General features: G+C 40.6%; 1 protein-coding gene across 1 annotated transcript; it reads right to left on the reverse strand.

Annotated features, from left to right (window-relative positions):
* Window positions 1-7,190: 7,190 nt before the first annotated feature.
* On the reverse strand, window positions 7,191-9,805 carry LOC122001269. Its single transcript, XM_042555924.1, has 2 exons — window positions 8,669-9,805; window positions 7,191-8,566 (listed from the first exon to the last, which is right to left on the reverse strand). The coding sequence occupies exons 1-2, from the start codon at window positions 9,784-9,786 to the stop codon at window positions 7,315-7,317; spliced, it is 2,370 nt and encodes a 789-aa protein (XP_042411858.1). The 5' UTR covers window positions 9,787-9,805; the 3' UTR covers window positions 7,191-7,314.
* Between the last annotated feature and the right edge of the window lie 5,409 nt (window positions 9,806-15,214).

Genomic DNA, 15,214 nt, shown 5'->3' on the forward strand with positions numbered 1-15,214 from the left:
TGTTTAAGTAATAAGCCGAGAAAGGTTCTTTTGTTTTATTTTGTGCAGGGGCTATTCCCCCCCCCCCCCCCCTCTAGCCAACGACCAATGATCTAACAAGTGGTATTAAAGTCAAATTGGTTCAAGAGGACTAACCGTCGATCAAAGCAAAAACGATTGTCGGAGCTAATATCTACCCATCAGTATTCGAGGGAGAGTTCGCTTTTTGGAGACGTCGAATGAAGATTTATTTTAAAACTGATTTTAATATTTTACTAATAATTAAATATGATTTTAAAATGTCCAAAAGCAAAGAGGGAACAGAACTTGAGAAACATCAATGGACTGTAAAGCAGCGCAACGACTTCATAGCTAACAGTAAAGCTGAGTTCCACCTTCTGAGCGTTCTGCCTGCCCAGGTCCTCAACAGAATCGGCAAATACGAGAGTGCAAAAGAACTTTGGGATAAGTTCTTAAAGCTTTACGAAGAACCAAAAGTAGCTGAATCCAACTCCTCGATGGACACCGAGTCGTCATCAAAAGCTGAAAATAAGAAAATTGCCGGAACAGCTCTCATAGTCGAGTACCTACCAGAAGACGAAACTAGCTCTTCCTCAATGAGCATCGAGAGCATCGATGAAGGGGGAACAACGTCGGAGGAAAGCACCTTTATAGGGAGAGCATCAGAAGTCGACAAGGTAAGTCAAGTATGATTTCTACCTCCTGACCAATTATTTAAATTTATAAAAATATTATCGAAAGAGTCTTACAAATTAGAAATAGAAAATAAAAAATTATTAACAAAAAATAATGGGTTAAAAAGAACTCTAACAACAACCTTTCAATTAGAAGATTTTGATAAAATCAAAATAGAAAATGACAATTGAAATTGGAAAATGGTCAATTGAAAATAAAAGTAGAAAATTTGAAAAATCATACAAGTTTAAAATTCTCCGCTTCACATTTAGAAATTATAATGAATTACATTGGAAATTTGAATATCACAAAGAGAAAATTAGAAAATTATAAAGAAAAAATATACCTAACAAATTTCTTATTAATTCGGTATGAAAGAATCTATTTTAGGTTCCAAAATCTTTCTTGAACTCATTTCTTTTTTTGTTTCTGTTTGATATAATTTTTTTTTTAGAAAGAGAAATACAAAGTTTTTTAAAAAAAATATTTCACAGGATTTTTTTTTTTTTTTTTTTTTTGCTGACTTGATTTTTTCGTGAAACAATGTCATTCTCCCCGTTTAAAGATATTCTTTTGAAAGTTTTGTTATAGATGAATTTTCTTTGAGTTATCTAAATATAAATTTTTTATATTAAAAATGTAAATCTTGAAAATTTATTTTCTTGTGTCAAAATACATGTTCTACTATATTTTTCAAAAAATAATTCAAGATTTTTCACAGTTAATAATTTTAAAGATTTTAATTCTACGTTCAATGCTTTGGAACAGTCCTACGTGCCCTGTTAAAAGATTTATTTCAAATTAAAGTCTTGTTTAATTCATTACTGAATCCATAATTTTATAAAAGGCTTTCACTTCCGCAATTTTTTTTTTTTTAATATACCTTTAGATTTTTTCAAGATTTTCAAAAATTGTTTTAAGGTTTTTCACTTTTGATTTTTTTTTTTTTTTTTTTTTTTGATATTCTCTTAAACATTCACTTAAATTTTTTTTTTTTGTTTTACAAAGTTTCCTTAGACTTCTTGAGAATCCCATTTTTATATGTAATCAAAGGGGAAGAAGAAAAAATTAAGTCTAGGGGGAGGTAGCTCAATTCAAATTTTAAATTTAAAAATCTTTTTTGCACTTTATTGCATACTTATTTCTTCAATTTTATATTTATTTATCCTAACTTAACTTGAGTTGCTCATATCAAAAAGGGGGAGATTGTTAGAACCCCAAGGTGGTTTGATGTGATCAACCAAATTAGGTTATGTCCTGTTGTATTTAACCCTGTGTCTAAGTGTGCAGGAACTTAGGAGCATAGGAAGTCGAGCAAAAATTGCAGATAGCGAGAAGGGCAACATGGGAGAGAGCCGACAGACTCGGTGCATCTGAGGAACGAGGTGCTATGGAAGAGTACACTGGCAAATGAAAAAGGGAGCGTGCGATGCTTCCGAGTGACGAGAAGCCGGAGCGGAAGATTGCTCGAGGAGTAAAAGACGCAGCTAACAAGAAGGATGACACAGGAGAGAGCCGGCGGACTCGGTGCGTCCGAGGGACGAGGAGCTGCGGAAGAGTATACCAGTGGACGAGAAGGAAGCACGTGACGATTTCGAGGGATGAGAAGTCAGATCGGAAGGTTGCTCGAGAAGGCCGGAAGTTGGGTTCGGGTGAGCCCTATTCCGGATGGCCGAGATCACCCAAGCGAGCAGACCCAGAGCAGAAGACCCGGATCGAAGCAAGCGGAATCGGAGCTGAAGACCCAGACGAAAAAGTCAACTCTATTGACTTTCCTGGTCCGGTGCGCCCAGACCGAGTCAACCCGGACCGGGTCAAGGGTGCCCGGACCGAGTCAGGGGCGCCCGGACCGAGTCAGGGGCGCCCGGACCGGGTCAGGAGCGCCCGGACCGGTCCGGGCGCGCTTGAAACCCGAGTTTTATCCAGAACGACGTGACTTTTGATCGTTGCGTCGGGGATAGAATTCTATCCCATTTCAAGCGCCTAAAACCCTTCTAGGCACCCCGACCAAAGCTATAAATACTGCCTTTGTCCAAGAGGTTGATAGAACACTGTGATTTATTCTAGTTTTGGTCTATTATGTGATTGTGTGCTTCAACTGCTGTAAGAGGCTTCTCCGCCTGAAGGAGATTGTTTACTGCGATTTAACTTCCTTTGATTAACAACCTCCCCTGTTGTAACCAAGTAAAATCTCGTGCCTCTTTCCTTTTAGTCTTTTATTTATTCTTATGCAAGTGTTTATATTGTTTAAGTTATAAGTTGAGAAAGGTTCTTTTGTTTTATTTTGTGCAGGGGCTATTAACCCCCCCCCCCCTCTAGCCAATGGTCAGCGATCTAACAAAAACTTCATGTTTTATTGCCTCATCATAAGGTACCTCATCGATTTCATCGATGACTTCAACCATTTCATCATCATCGTCATAAACTGGATCACCAAATATTTCGATCTTGTCATCGTCTTCGTTGCCTCCTATGATCGAACAATCGGTAGAGTAGGACTCATTGATGTTGTCAAGGTATGCATCCTTATGGTTATATCAGCCATGGTAGGAGGAAGGGGAGACATAGAAAGGTTGTGAATTCAGCGTTCTCTCAAAGTTGTAGGTGGCAGGACGGTTGATCCAACATCTCTCAAATTAATAAGACTTAGTTCCCTAAGATTTAAGATAAAATTAAATATAATCAAGAAAAAAATAAACTAAATTTAATTAATGGATAACTAATTAAAAATCTAAAAAATATAAATCTAAATACTTTGATCCCCTCCTGTTAAATACTTTAGATCTCCTAGAAGTCAGGTAAGTCTTTTACAGTTTGGGACAAAATCTCTTTAGATGAGTAACTCTACCATTTTCTTGATTTAAAATAATTAGTCATAAAACTCTTTTAGAATGTGAAATCTAAGGAAACCAGATATGTTTAATAAATTATAATATAGTTATCATGTCCGAGAGTCGAGGCAACGGACGTTGGAGACGTGGCGCTCATATTGACTGGACGTAGACTCCCAGTGGCGTGTGTTGGTGCAACCTTAGGTCAAGGTTGACCTGGTTGACCCGACTCGAGTTGACGTGACTCGAGTTGTATTTTGATGTTTGACTTGGGAAGATTGTCGGTGCAACCTTAGGTCAAGGTTGACCTAGTTGTGTTGCATGTTGATGTTTGACACTCGTGAGAGAGTTCTATTCTTGATGTGGGACAAGAATAGATGTTTGGGAGATTATTGGTGCAACCGTAGGTCAAGGTTGACCTGGTTGACCTGATTCGGGAAAAGTCCAAGTATGAAGACTTGGCACGGAAAAGTCCAAGCAGGGAGCTTGGCACTGGAAAAGTCCAAGCAGGGAGCTTGGCACTGGAAAAGTCCAAGTATGGAGACTTGGCACTGGAAAAGTCCAAGCAGGGAGCTTGGCACGTGAAAAGTCCAAGTATGGAGACTTGGCACGGGGAAAGTCCAAACAGGGAGTTTGGCACGGGGAAAAGTCCTGGTGAGTGAAGCCAGGCATTCGGGAAAATCCTGGTGAAGCCGGTGAAAATCCTAGTGAGTGAAGCTAGGTGAATGGGAAAGTCCTAACTGGGATGTTAGGCGGTGTGGAAAGTCCCAGTGAGTGAAGCGAGGCGGTGGGAAAGTCACGTGAGTGAAGCCGAGGCGGTGAGAAAGTCCTAAGCGGGATGTTAGGCGGTGTGGAAATCTGGTGAGTGAAGCCGGTGAAAGCCTGGTGAGTGAAGCCAGCAAGGAAAATCCGGATGGATCGGGGATGATCGGACTTCGGTGTTGGAAAGTCTAAGTAGGTCAAAGGTTGACCGGATACTTGGCGCGAGGAGAGCAGTCAAGGGAGTGACCGGATGCTAGGGATGAAGTACCAATAGGTCAAGGTTGACCGGATATTGGTTTGAAGTCTTGGGACTTGGTTTGGGCAAAAACCAAGCTCGGATCGATCACCGACCGATCCGATGACTATGTTTTCTCGATCGGTCGATGACCGATCGATAGCTCTCGATTCTTGTCGATCGGTGGACCGATCGCCAGCAACAGGCGAAAGAAAGGCGGTGATCGGTTCACGACCGTCGGGCCATTTCTGATCGATCGGGGACCGATCAGAGACGATGTCGCGGAAGCACGGCGAGTTAGGATCGGTGCGTGGACCGATCCAGGTATCCTGATCGGTCCACGCGATCGATCGCATGAGGCTCGTACAGCGGCGATCGATCGGGGACCGATCGGCCGAAGTCCTGATCGGTCCGTAGACCGATCGAGTTCTAACGCGTTGCGACGCACGGCTAGTTTCTTCATTTCTCCTTCGCGGTATAAAGGGTGAGGGCTCTCTGGCTTAACTTCCTTTCTTCTTGAGCTTCCGCTCTGAGCAGCTGGTGTGCTCTTGAGCTTTGCTGAGCTCTCTCATCGTCTTGAAGCTCTGCGTGAGTTTCCTGCTGGTGTTCTAGCTGTTGGATCGAAGTTCTGCTTCATCAAGGTTCCGATCGACAACAAGAGGCAAGCAAGTGTTTTACAATTTCTATTGTTCTTGTTTGTTGTCTCTATTGTTGTACTCCTTTGTTTGCTGTTGCAAAAGATTGTGGTGAGGTTTCTCCACCCACAAGGAGTATATTATTAGCCGGTTCTCCGGGGACTCATCCACCGACGGATTGAGAGGCTTCGTCCACCTTACGGACACGCCGAGGAGTAGGAGTATCATCTCCGAACCTCGTTACATCGACGCGTTGAGGTTTGATCTTCTTGTTTTCGTTTCCTTGTTTGTTTTTCCGCTGCGCTAACGAAGTGTAGGAAGAAACGCGATCGATTTGGGGCGGCTATTCACACCCCCCCTCTCTAGCCGAGTACGAAGGATCCTAACAGCGTGGACATGCAACAACAAAACATCAGTGCCAAGCCAGGGAGGAGTTCCCCGGTGTTGACCCTCCGACGCTCAAGTCAAAACTCCAGTGAAGTGGAAGCAGGACAGCAAAGATAAGAGCAGCAGAGTAACAGTAACTACAGTAGATTATGCATACTTCCGTCGAAACTTGGGGTCCCTTATATAGGGCTCCTAGGAGCACGCGTGCACGCATCTCAAAGTTTTCCTTGATAAGACGTGTCAGAAAAGTATCATTGGCATCATACCTCAATAATCCGAGCATATCCTGACAAGACAGTGGAAGCTTCTGTCGTACGATTTTTTGTCTGACAATGCCGCCAACCATGCTGCCTGTCGGTGGCACGGGTCTCTAAGAGGATAGCGGTCGATCCTCCCTTTGTCTGCTAGTAGGCCAAGCGGGTGGGCCGCTCGGCCATCCTCTATCTAGGAAGTCGTTGTTTGGGTCGAGCGGGATGACCGCTCGGCTACTCCCACTGTCTAGGCTTGCTGTTGTCCTCGGTCCGAGCGGGATAGCCGCTCGACCAGACTGCCGAGTAGAACCCCTGCTCGGATATCACCTGCTTGGTCGTGTTTCCGCTTCGCTAGTTGTGACCTAATCTTTGGTCGGATGGGAGATGCCCTGTCGCTTGACGCATGCTTTGCTGATAGCCTTTGAGCATCGGAAGCTCGGTATGAGGCCAAGTTGTGATAACGTCGGATCAGTGATTCCTGAGTCCGACTAGACGAGTACGCTGCCCGGTCGGACGATGGCCTGAGGACGTTGACCGCCTTGACTTTAACATTCCACGTGGTATATGACCTTCTACATAACAGGGTCTCACCTTACCACCGGATCATATAGGATAACTCTCTATGTTCCTAGTCATTACTAAACCAATGAATGATGAATATAGAATCAACTCAAGAAGTCCCTTCTTAGAAGCTACCTAAGGTCAAGTCAAGAATTGCAACAGAGCAACCCCGTGGGTCATCCGAGATGGTATGGGGCGGAAGTTGCTGCAAGGAGGCCTTCGGGTCGAAACTCAGTGGCAACGGGAGAATAAATCCCCTATTCCTGTATCCCACCCGGTCCGTCCCATGTTAACTCGAGTGCTGCGATTTACCTCCCTCATAATGACCGTGGGTCCGGTCGGTGGGAGCCTGGGGGCAAGGATTTCACCTTTTCTGCAAAGAATTGTAACAGAGCACCTAACTCAAATGGGAGACCGTGACACATGCCCATGGAAACCTTGAAAAGTCAATCATAAGCCATGAATTATCGAATCATCCGCTCAATTATATTATTAAGCTGCGTTTGTTTAAATGATGGAATTGATTATGGTATGAGTTTAATAGTAATATAGAATAGTAATAAAAATAAAAATAAAAATGAAATACACCTAATTAATTATATGGATTTGACTGATCTCTACAAATCTAAAAATTATTTTTTAATTATCATTCCCAAATTCATAATTTAAACACTATCTTCCATTCCCTCATCGTTAAATCCATCAGCCAAACACTATGTCACTAAACCTGGATGACAGTGAGTTAGCTATGGTACTGATTACAACGCCATTACAAATTTTTCATCGTGCGATCATATCACATTGGATAACAAGCAGAATGAAAATTTCCCAATCACACAATAACACCATACAATAACAACAACACAAACATAGAGAATGAAAATTGCAACAATGATAAAGCACACATGCACACACACACACACACGTAATGCATATCGTAAGAGAGGACAAGTAGCTAGGGATCGGATCGGAGTCTATTACGGATCGGCATTTGGATCGTTCTCTGGTCTCCCAAGGCCGAGATTGCCTGCGTGGTACAGAAGAACCCACAGATGGGTAATGAACTCCCCGCCGGAAGCGAGGTGCTCCTTGTGCGCCTGAACATTGTCCGAAGGAGCGAGGTGCAACACGTATTCTGCCCAAAACTCAGCCAATACCTTCCATCTCGTATCCTCGTTGCCAATCGCCATCAACTTCTTCCCCAGCTCCACTCCCATTCCTGCAATTGTTCTCTTATTTGATTCTGCATCATCCTTCTTCTCCATCATCTCCCACATCTCACTCTCGTTTCTGGCGCCCTCCAAAAGCCTGTCGGTTTCGCTCATCATCAAGTCGACAACTACCTTCGCTGCGCTGCCTTGATCCGGCAGCAGGTCCGGCGCAGACACCACGAGGTATGCACAATACTTCGACAGAGCTGTGGCGACGACTTTCTTAGCCGATGAATTACGGTCCTTTTTCGATGATTTTGTTTCACAGTAGCAGGTGGCGATGTGCCACACCAGAATAGTCTGAGTGCTGGTGGGAAAGTCGCAGTCCGAGCATAGGTCTGTCTTGCCATTTCGCTGCAGGGATGATTTACCATTAGGGAGACAGCCTTGGCCAAATCTAATTAGACAATCCACGATCGTTTCCTTGACTTGTTCGGGCAATTTGATGGGCGCGTGGGACGTTGCTCTGCATGGTTTACCTCTGATCGGCAACTTCTGGCCGTAATGTGTGAGGAGCGAGAATTGCCCAATTTTTTCACGCAGAGGGTGCAAGGTCTTTCTCTTGAAGAAAAAACGGAGGGCCGTGTTCACAAAGGACGCATTCTGTAGCCATGGAAACCGCACGTAGATGATCAGCAAAGCCACCTTGGTCCAATCGGAGAGGACGTAAGTGGTTATTTCAGTGATCTCCATGATAAGGATCATGGCTACGAGAACGTAGGTGATGTAGAAGTCTCTGTCTAGTTGGCAGTGATAATAGGTGGTGACGACGAGCCAACCGGTGGCGGCCATTAGCAAGAGCGACAGGAGAAAATTGTAGATGGGAAGTCCATAGCCAAAGACAATCGGGTACTTGGAAAAGAAGAAGTCTTCTAAGAACCCTAACTCTGTCTTGATTACCCGAAACACCCTGTTCGCCCTGTTCGCCCTGTTCTGATCATCGGAATTGAGGAGGGCTTGTAAGATCGATGCTCTGGATTCTTGGATTAATTCTAATTCACCGGGATTATTAAGAAACCTAAATATGTGTACGCGAATGATCAAAAAGATCGATATAAGTAAGTGCTACAATATAATTTTGTAGGAAAGTAAGAAACAATTCGAAGAATTACGTACGTACCTTCTTCTCAGCAGCTTCATCAAGGCGAAAGAGAGACACATGTCTTTGAATTGGTTATCTGGGTCCATTTGCTGGCCTAGAAGCTCACCAACACAGCCCCACACCTTCTGCACTGTGATCACTTCATCGCTCAGCGTCGCACAAGGGACGATCCTCGTCATGTTCCCATTCTCCGTCTCCATCTGAAATATTATCTTTTCTTCTCCGGCGACGATGTATTTATTTCCTTTCTTGAAAACAGGATCGGTGACCTTATAATTATCGTCGCCGTCGACGTTGCCGTTGGGATCCGCGTCACTGCTCGTCAGCGCATCCTGGTATCGCATGTAGTTGGACGCAGAGTAGATGGAATCCGCGCCGTAGGTGCGCTTGGCGGCCTCAAAGCTAAAGAACCTCTCCGCCGTCTTCAGTATGATCAACCCCCAGATCACCCACAGGTTGACGACGAAGCCAAAAAACGTGTGACCGTGGTCGTCTTTGGGGATGTGCTTGGTAACGTCCACCAAATTGTAGGTGAGCATGCCGATGAAGAGAAGCTTGACGGAGTTGGAGTCGTCCAAGGTGCAGGCGTCGGCGATGCAGAAGAGGGTGCCGTGGGCGATCATCAAGATGGCCCCCCACACCAGGTAGATCTTCTCCAAGGGCTTGGAGAGCAGGTAGAAGGTGGCCAACTTCATGAGCGGGTCGACCATCTGGGCGAGAATGTACCTGTGCACTCTGTCGATGGCTGGGTTGGAGTGCCAAAGCCGGTGCTTGGTGGCGGCGATGAAGAAGGTGAGCGAGATCAGCAGCATCAGGCCACAGGTGATGCTCTCGCTCAACAGCTGCTGCACTGCGAACGTTTGCTTCAGTGTTTCGTAAGGCGGCGCTGCTGACGACGACAAGGACGTCGAGCTCGAGGAGGAGGAGGATGATGAGGACGATGAGGACGATGACGAAGATGAAGATGACGACGACGACGAAGAGGAGGAGGAGGAGGAGGACGACGACGACGACGAGGATGATGCAGAGGCTGAGGACGACGACGATGATGATGACCCTGATGATGATGACCCAAACGGCGGCATGGGTGGGATTGTTATTGGACCGAATCCGGGGAATCGTCCAGGACTCGCCATGACTGAGTGGAGTTCACTAAGCTGCAGCTATTCTTGCTCAAATGTAGGTACTATATATAATTAATGAATCAGTGCGATTATGTCAGCAGCTAAGATTTAATTTTATCTGATGATGCATCAGATGAAAAGAGAAACATTAAAAACCCATGAGCTATACGTCCTTAGGTACACTTACGGATATACATGCGTACGCATGGACTTCCAGTCTTCCACTATATGGCACCAGATGAAATTAAAGAGAGTGGTCCCACGCACACAAATAATGATCAAAATAGCACGAAACATTATGAAATAATTAAATTTTACTTAAAATAGAGCGGGACTCGAATCGAATCAGAGTCAAATTAGATGACTTAAAATTGTATTAAATTAGATCATTTAAGTTGATTCAGTGTATATTTAATTTTTTTTTTTTTTTTTGATTCATTTGATCTAGCATTTTGAATTGTCTATATTTTCGTGTTAATGTTTCTTATTATTTTTCTCAAGCTCCAACTCGGCAAGGGGTACGGGTCGGGGCGGTCGACCTTTCTAATTTTTTTGTTTTTTTTTTAATACTAGAGATGTAGTAAAAAAAAAAAACACAAACTGTGCGAGAGAGGTAAGGGTACACTATTCCTTCATCACCTTCTGATTTTTTTTTTTTATTTCATCAATTACATTAAGGTTTAGGTTTGAATCGTTTTTGCATTGTTCTATGGTAGATTTAGTTTTGCTAGCATAAAATGCTATTTGTTCGTCAAAATACCTAGGAAAAAAACCTAGGATAGGCATGGTTTTCATGTATTTTGCATTTTTTGCAAGAAACATAAAGAATTTCAGTAATCGTCGTCGTCATTTTTTTCATGAAAATCGTCGCTTTAGGGTTTCATCACATCATGCACAGCCGTGTTGCCCAACATGGCTAGGCCATGTGGCACACTCAGAAAAAACCCGTGACGTGCTAAGGTCGTGTTGCCTAACATGGCTAGCCCATGTTTGTGCATTGTGTGACCGAGCATGGCCATATTATTCAACATGACCACGTCGTGTTAGGCATTGAACGCATCTTGTTTGTGTAATCGATCTCAGGTCAAGGTTGACCAAATTGATCATGCTCAGGTTGACTTGAGTTTGAGTTTCAATATTTGATCAATATATTAGTAAGATATCAAGTGATCAAGGTTGACTAGATACTTGATAATGTCAAAATCAATAACGAGTTGACACGAGAAGTCATGTAGGTCAATATTGATCAAATACTTGACAATATCAAAAGTTGAATGTGGCGTTGGCATGAAGCGACAAAAGTCCAAGTGGATTACAATTGATCGGACGCCTAATGATCAGGACCAACAGGAAGTTGGCATAAAGATGAGAAGTCCAAGTGGATCATGATTAATTGGACACTTGGCGATCGAAAATCCAATAGGGGGTTGACATAAGAAGAAGAAAGTCCAAGCGGGTCATGGTTAACCTGATACTTGGTGATCAAAAGTTAACAGAAAGTTAGCAAGAAAAAATCGAAGTGGATCAAAGTTGACCAGACACTTAGTGATCGAAAGTCCAACGGAAAGTTGGGAAGAAGAAAGTCTAAGTGGGTCACGGTTGACCTGACATTTGGTAATCGAAAGTTTAATGTAAAGTTGGCAAGAGAAAAAAGTTCAAGTGGGTCAAAGTTGACTAGACACTTGATGATTGAAAGTCTAACAAAAAGTTGGTAAGAGGAAAGTCTAAGTGGGTCAAGATTGATTGGACATTTAGTAATCGGAAGTTCAACGGAGAGTTAGCAAAAGGAAAGTGTAAGTGGGTTATGGAGGATCAAACACTTGGCATAAGAAGAAAACTTCAAGTGGATCATGAAGGATCAGACACTTGGCATGAGATGGAAGGTCTAAGTGGGTTATGGGTGACCAGAGACTTAGTGGCGAGGCATGAAGTCCCGGCAAGTCAAGGTTGATCAGATGCTAGGCAATAAGAAAGTTAAGATAAAGTAAACTTTCGAAGGTTAAAACTTTTGACTCAGATAAAAAAAACATGTAGATTTTTGGTGCGAAATAGAGCTCGTTTAGAAATCTATACTTTTACTGCTTACCAATTGATTGGTGGTTCAATCGATTAGAGCAATCGATTGGTACACTATAACAACGAACAAAATGTTGCCAAATCGATTGGCATGATCGATTAGAAGTAACCAATCAATTGGTGTCATACCAATCAATTGGTAAGGTAAAAAATAGTCGTTCTACATGTTTAAATGATTGGATTCGATGACAAACGATTGGTGAAGTTTACTAATCGATTGATAGGCGAAAGTTAGCTCGAACAACAGCCTTATAAAGAGGATTTTAAGGAAAATTCTTGGTGTCGGTTCTTGGAGGGTTTTGAACAAAGTGATATTGCATTTTCAACTATTAAGAGGCATTCCAAAACAACAATGAAGCAAGAAAAGCAAAGTGTTTATTGTAAAGTTGTTTTACTCTTCATTTGTATTTGTACTTTGTATTTGCTTGTTGTGTTCTTGTAAGAATAATGTGTAAGAGGCTTCTTTACCTCCATAACGTATCCAAAAAAGAGAAGTTCATAGTGGAGAGAGATCACTAGGAGTAGGTCTTGGATTAGTCGCCTAAGAGGTGGATACCAAGTAAAATATCGGAGTTGTGCGTGTGGCGTCAAGTTTGATTCAAGTTTTCGTTGCGCATTCAACTCCATCTAGTTCGTAAGGTCCTAACACAGCCGCACTGAGCACCCAACACCGTAGTGTTGCCCAATATAGCCAGGTCGTGTTAGATGTTGTAAGCATCGAACATAGCCATGTTATTTGATAGAGTCAGGTCGTGTTAGGAGCTAGAAGTCACGTTGTTGCTCCACCGCTTAGGTTTCTGCTCAGGACTACTTGGAAATTACTAGTAGTGCAAATTACTTCTACTCGATTTGGTTTTCTATGATTTTCTTGAGTCTATCTACACCATGCTATTAAATTGAACTATTGTGTCGGCCTAAAAAAATACAATTTAGGTAAGTTCGGTGTATTTATGTCGGTGACGTATATCTATACTAAAAGTAATTAGCCTAAAAGAAAATTACTTTTAGGCCAGATATATATTTAAGGGTAACTTACAACTAAGGAAAAAAATATTGTTTGTTCAGATCATGCGCATAATGTATCGGTCCAAAGGAATATATATTAAATAGCTGATTAAGGTTGCTGTAAGTTATGATTTTATATCACTCATATAAAGTGTCAATTATACACATAATATATCAGCCCAAAGGAAGGTGCGGCGTTGTGTGAGCAACTAAGGTTTAATTTATATTAGAGAGTATCACTAATAAATTATATTTTAGTCCAAATATTAAAATGTAATATTATATTTGGTACCTCATTAAGAGCTCATTACATGTATATTTTATATTTTTTTTTATATTACATACGCTTATGTTAATATATCTATGTTCTTGGTTTAATTGTGAGCTTGCAATGTTTACTCTCTTCTAATTCATTGCAATTAGTAACTATAAATATTAACATCCTCATACTAATCGGATAAAATTTTGATAGAGTAAAAAGAATACGTAATTGTAGTCTTGGGCTGCATGAACTTAGACTATGTATTGAGATACGATCGCCCTATACCCACCAATGCTAACACTGTAGAGCAGAGGGTTGAATTTAAAAAGTAAAAACGATCTAACTGCATAAGTCTGAGTATCATGAGGTTTTCAATTCTGGCACCGATAAAGGGATCAATAACTAAATGAGAAGATGCTAAAAGTTTCTTAAACCAATGGGCATATTGATTAATGTCAAACAAAAAGTTTGAGACTATCATACTTCTTTTGAAGTTTGTGCCTATACAGTATAATATCAAAGGAAACATAAGGGAATACATTATGAGGATGTTTAATGTCGTCCCAAGTCTAAAAGTACTAAAACTCAAAATGTCTAAAAAGTATGTTAATGCATTTTGTCTTAATGTTTTTACTTGCACGGTTCTCCTTTTAAGATTTCTTATTATACTCAAAAGAAAAAATGGATATTGAATGAATTTATTACTCAATGTGTACAAAAGAAAGAGAGACTGAGGCATGAGATATCTAATTCTCAAGGTTGAGCAAGAAATAGAAAATGATCAACAGTAAGGGTAAAGGTAAATAAACTATAGATTCTAGAGGTTATGGTCATAAAAAACATAAGAAATAAAAAAAGGAATCCATTTATTTCGTCTACAAGAGATGTAGGGGTATGATTTCTTTATTCTGTCATTGTCTCCCTCCCTCTCTTATATCTCTTCACTCAATAGTTAACCATCGTTGCCATTCTCTTTAAGTATTTTTTTTACCTTCTTAAGTATTTTTCTTAAGGGAAAAATACCTTTAACCCCCTATATTTTCTATTAGGTAGCATTTTATCTCCCTGTATTTAAAAATTAACATTTAACCCCTTTTTTACCACAATCAAATGTGAAAAAAAATTATAAAAGATAATTATGTCTTTGTCTTTTTGATATTTTTATTGATAATCTTAAGAAAAAAACATATTAAATTTATTGATAATTTACGCCTATTCTGTTTTCGTAGTTAATATATGAATTAATTTTAGACAATTCAATACCCTAATTGATATTTTCAGCATGTGCATGGCTACTGATTTAGTAATTAAAATCAATAAATTATATGTAATCTCCAACAATAATAAAGATTAATACTTAATTATACGAATAAAATAAAATTAAGTAATTTAAAATGTATATTTTCGTTGTCCAAGCTGCACAACCTTCAAATATAATGTATAATAATTATTTTCTTACTTCCCCCTAAATTTAAATTTTTAGATTCGCCCCTGCCCACAATTATATAAGGTTCCGCGAAAATAAGTGAACATATAATTTTCTTTTCTTACGCAAAAGTAATTTTCTTTATCTTATTCGAGCTCTTTTACTTTCTGGCTCATGCACATGAGCCTCACATCTCAGTTCATCACTGACTTGACCATCAAAGAGGGTAACACCGACAGCGCCAACCCTCAACTAACAAGTTTTTCTTTGTAGGACACCGAGAGTGGATGCACCAATAAATCAACATCAATCACATATCCGAGTGAGTGACAAAAGACATCATCACTAGATAATTCTATATGTTTTTTCTCCTTTTATGTATATTTTCTCCCTGGATATATTATCAATTCAATTAATCACTAATTAAAGAGACAAGTCCTGTGTAATTATTTTCCACATCAATTTAATATATTTTTTTCCTTTTAATATTATAAAAAAAATATCAAAACAATAAGAACATAATTATCTTTTATAAATTTTTTTCACATTTAATTTTGATTAAAAAAATTAAGTATTATTTTTTAAATACACTACTTAATAGAAAATAAGGGGCTAGAGTTATTTTTTTCTTTTCTTAATTTCGTAATATATATATATATATATATATATAT

Source organism: Zingiber officinale, chromosome 7A (genome assembly GCF_018446385.1).
Source record: "Zingiber officinale cultivar Zhangliang chromosome 7A, Zo_v1.1, whole genome shotgun sequence".
In the NCBI taxonomy this organism is placed as follows: domain Eukaryota; kingdom Viridiplantae; phylum Streptophyta; class Magnoliopsida; order Zingiberales; family Zingiberaceae; genus Zingiber; species Zingiber officinale.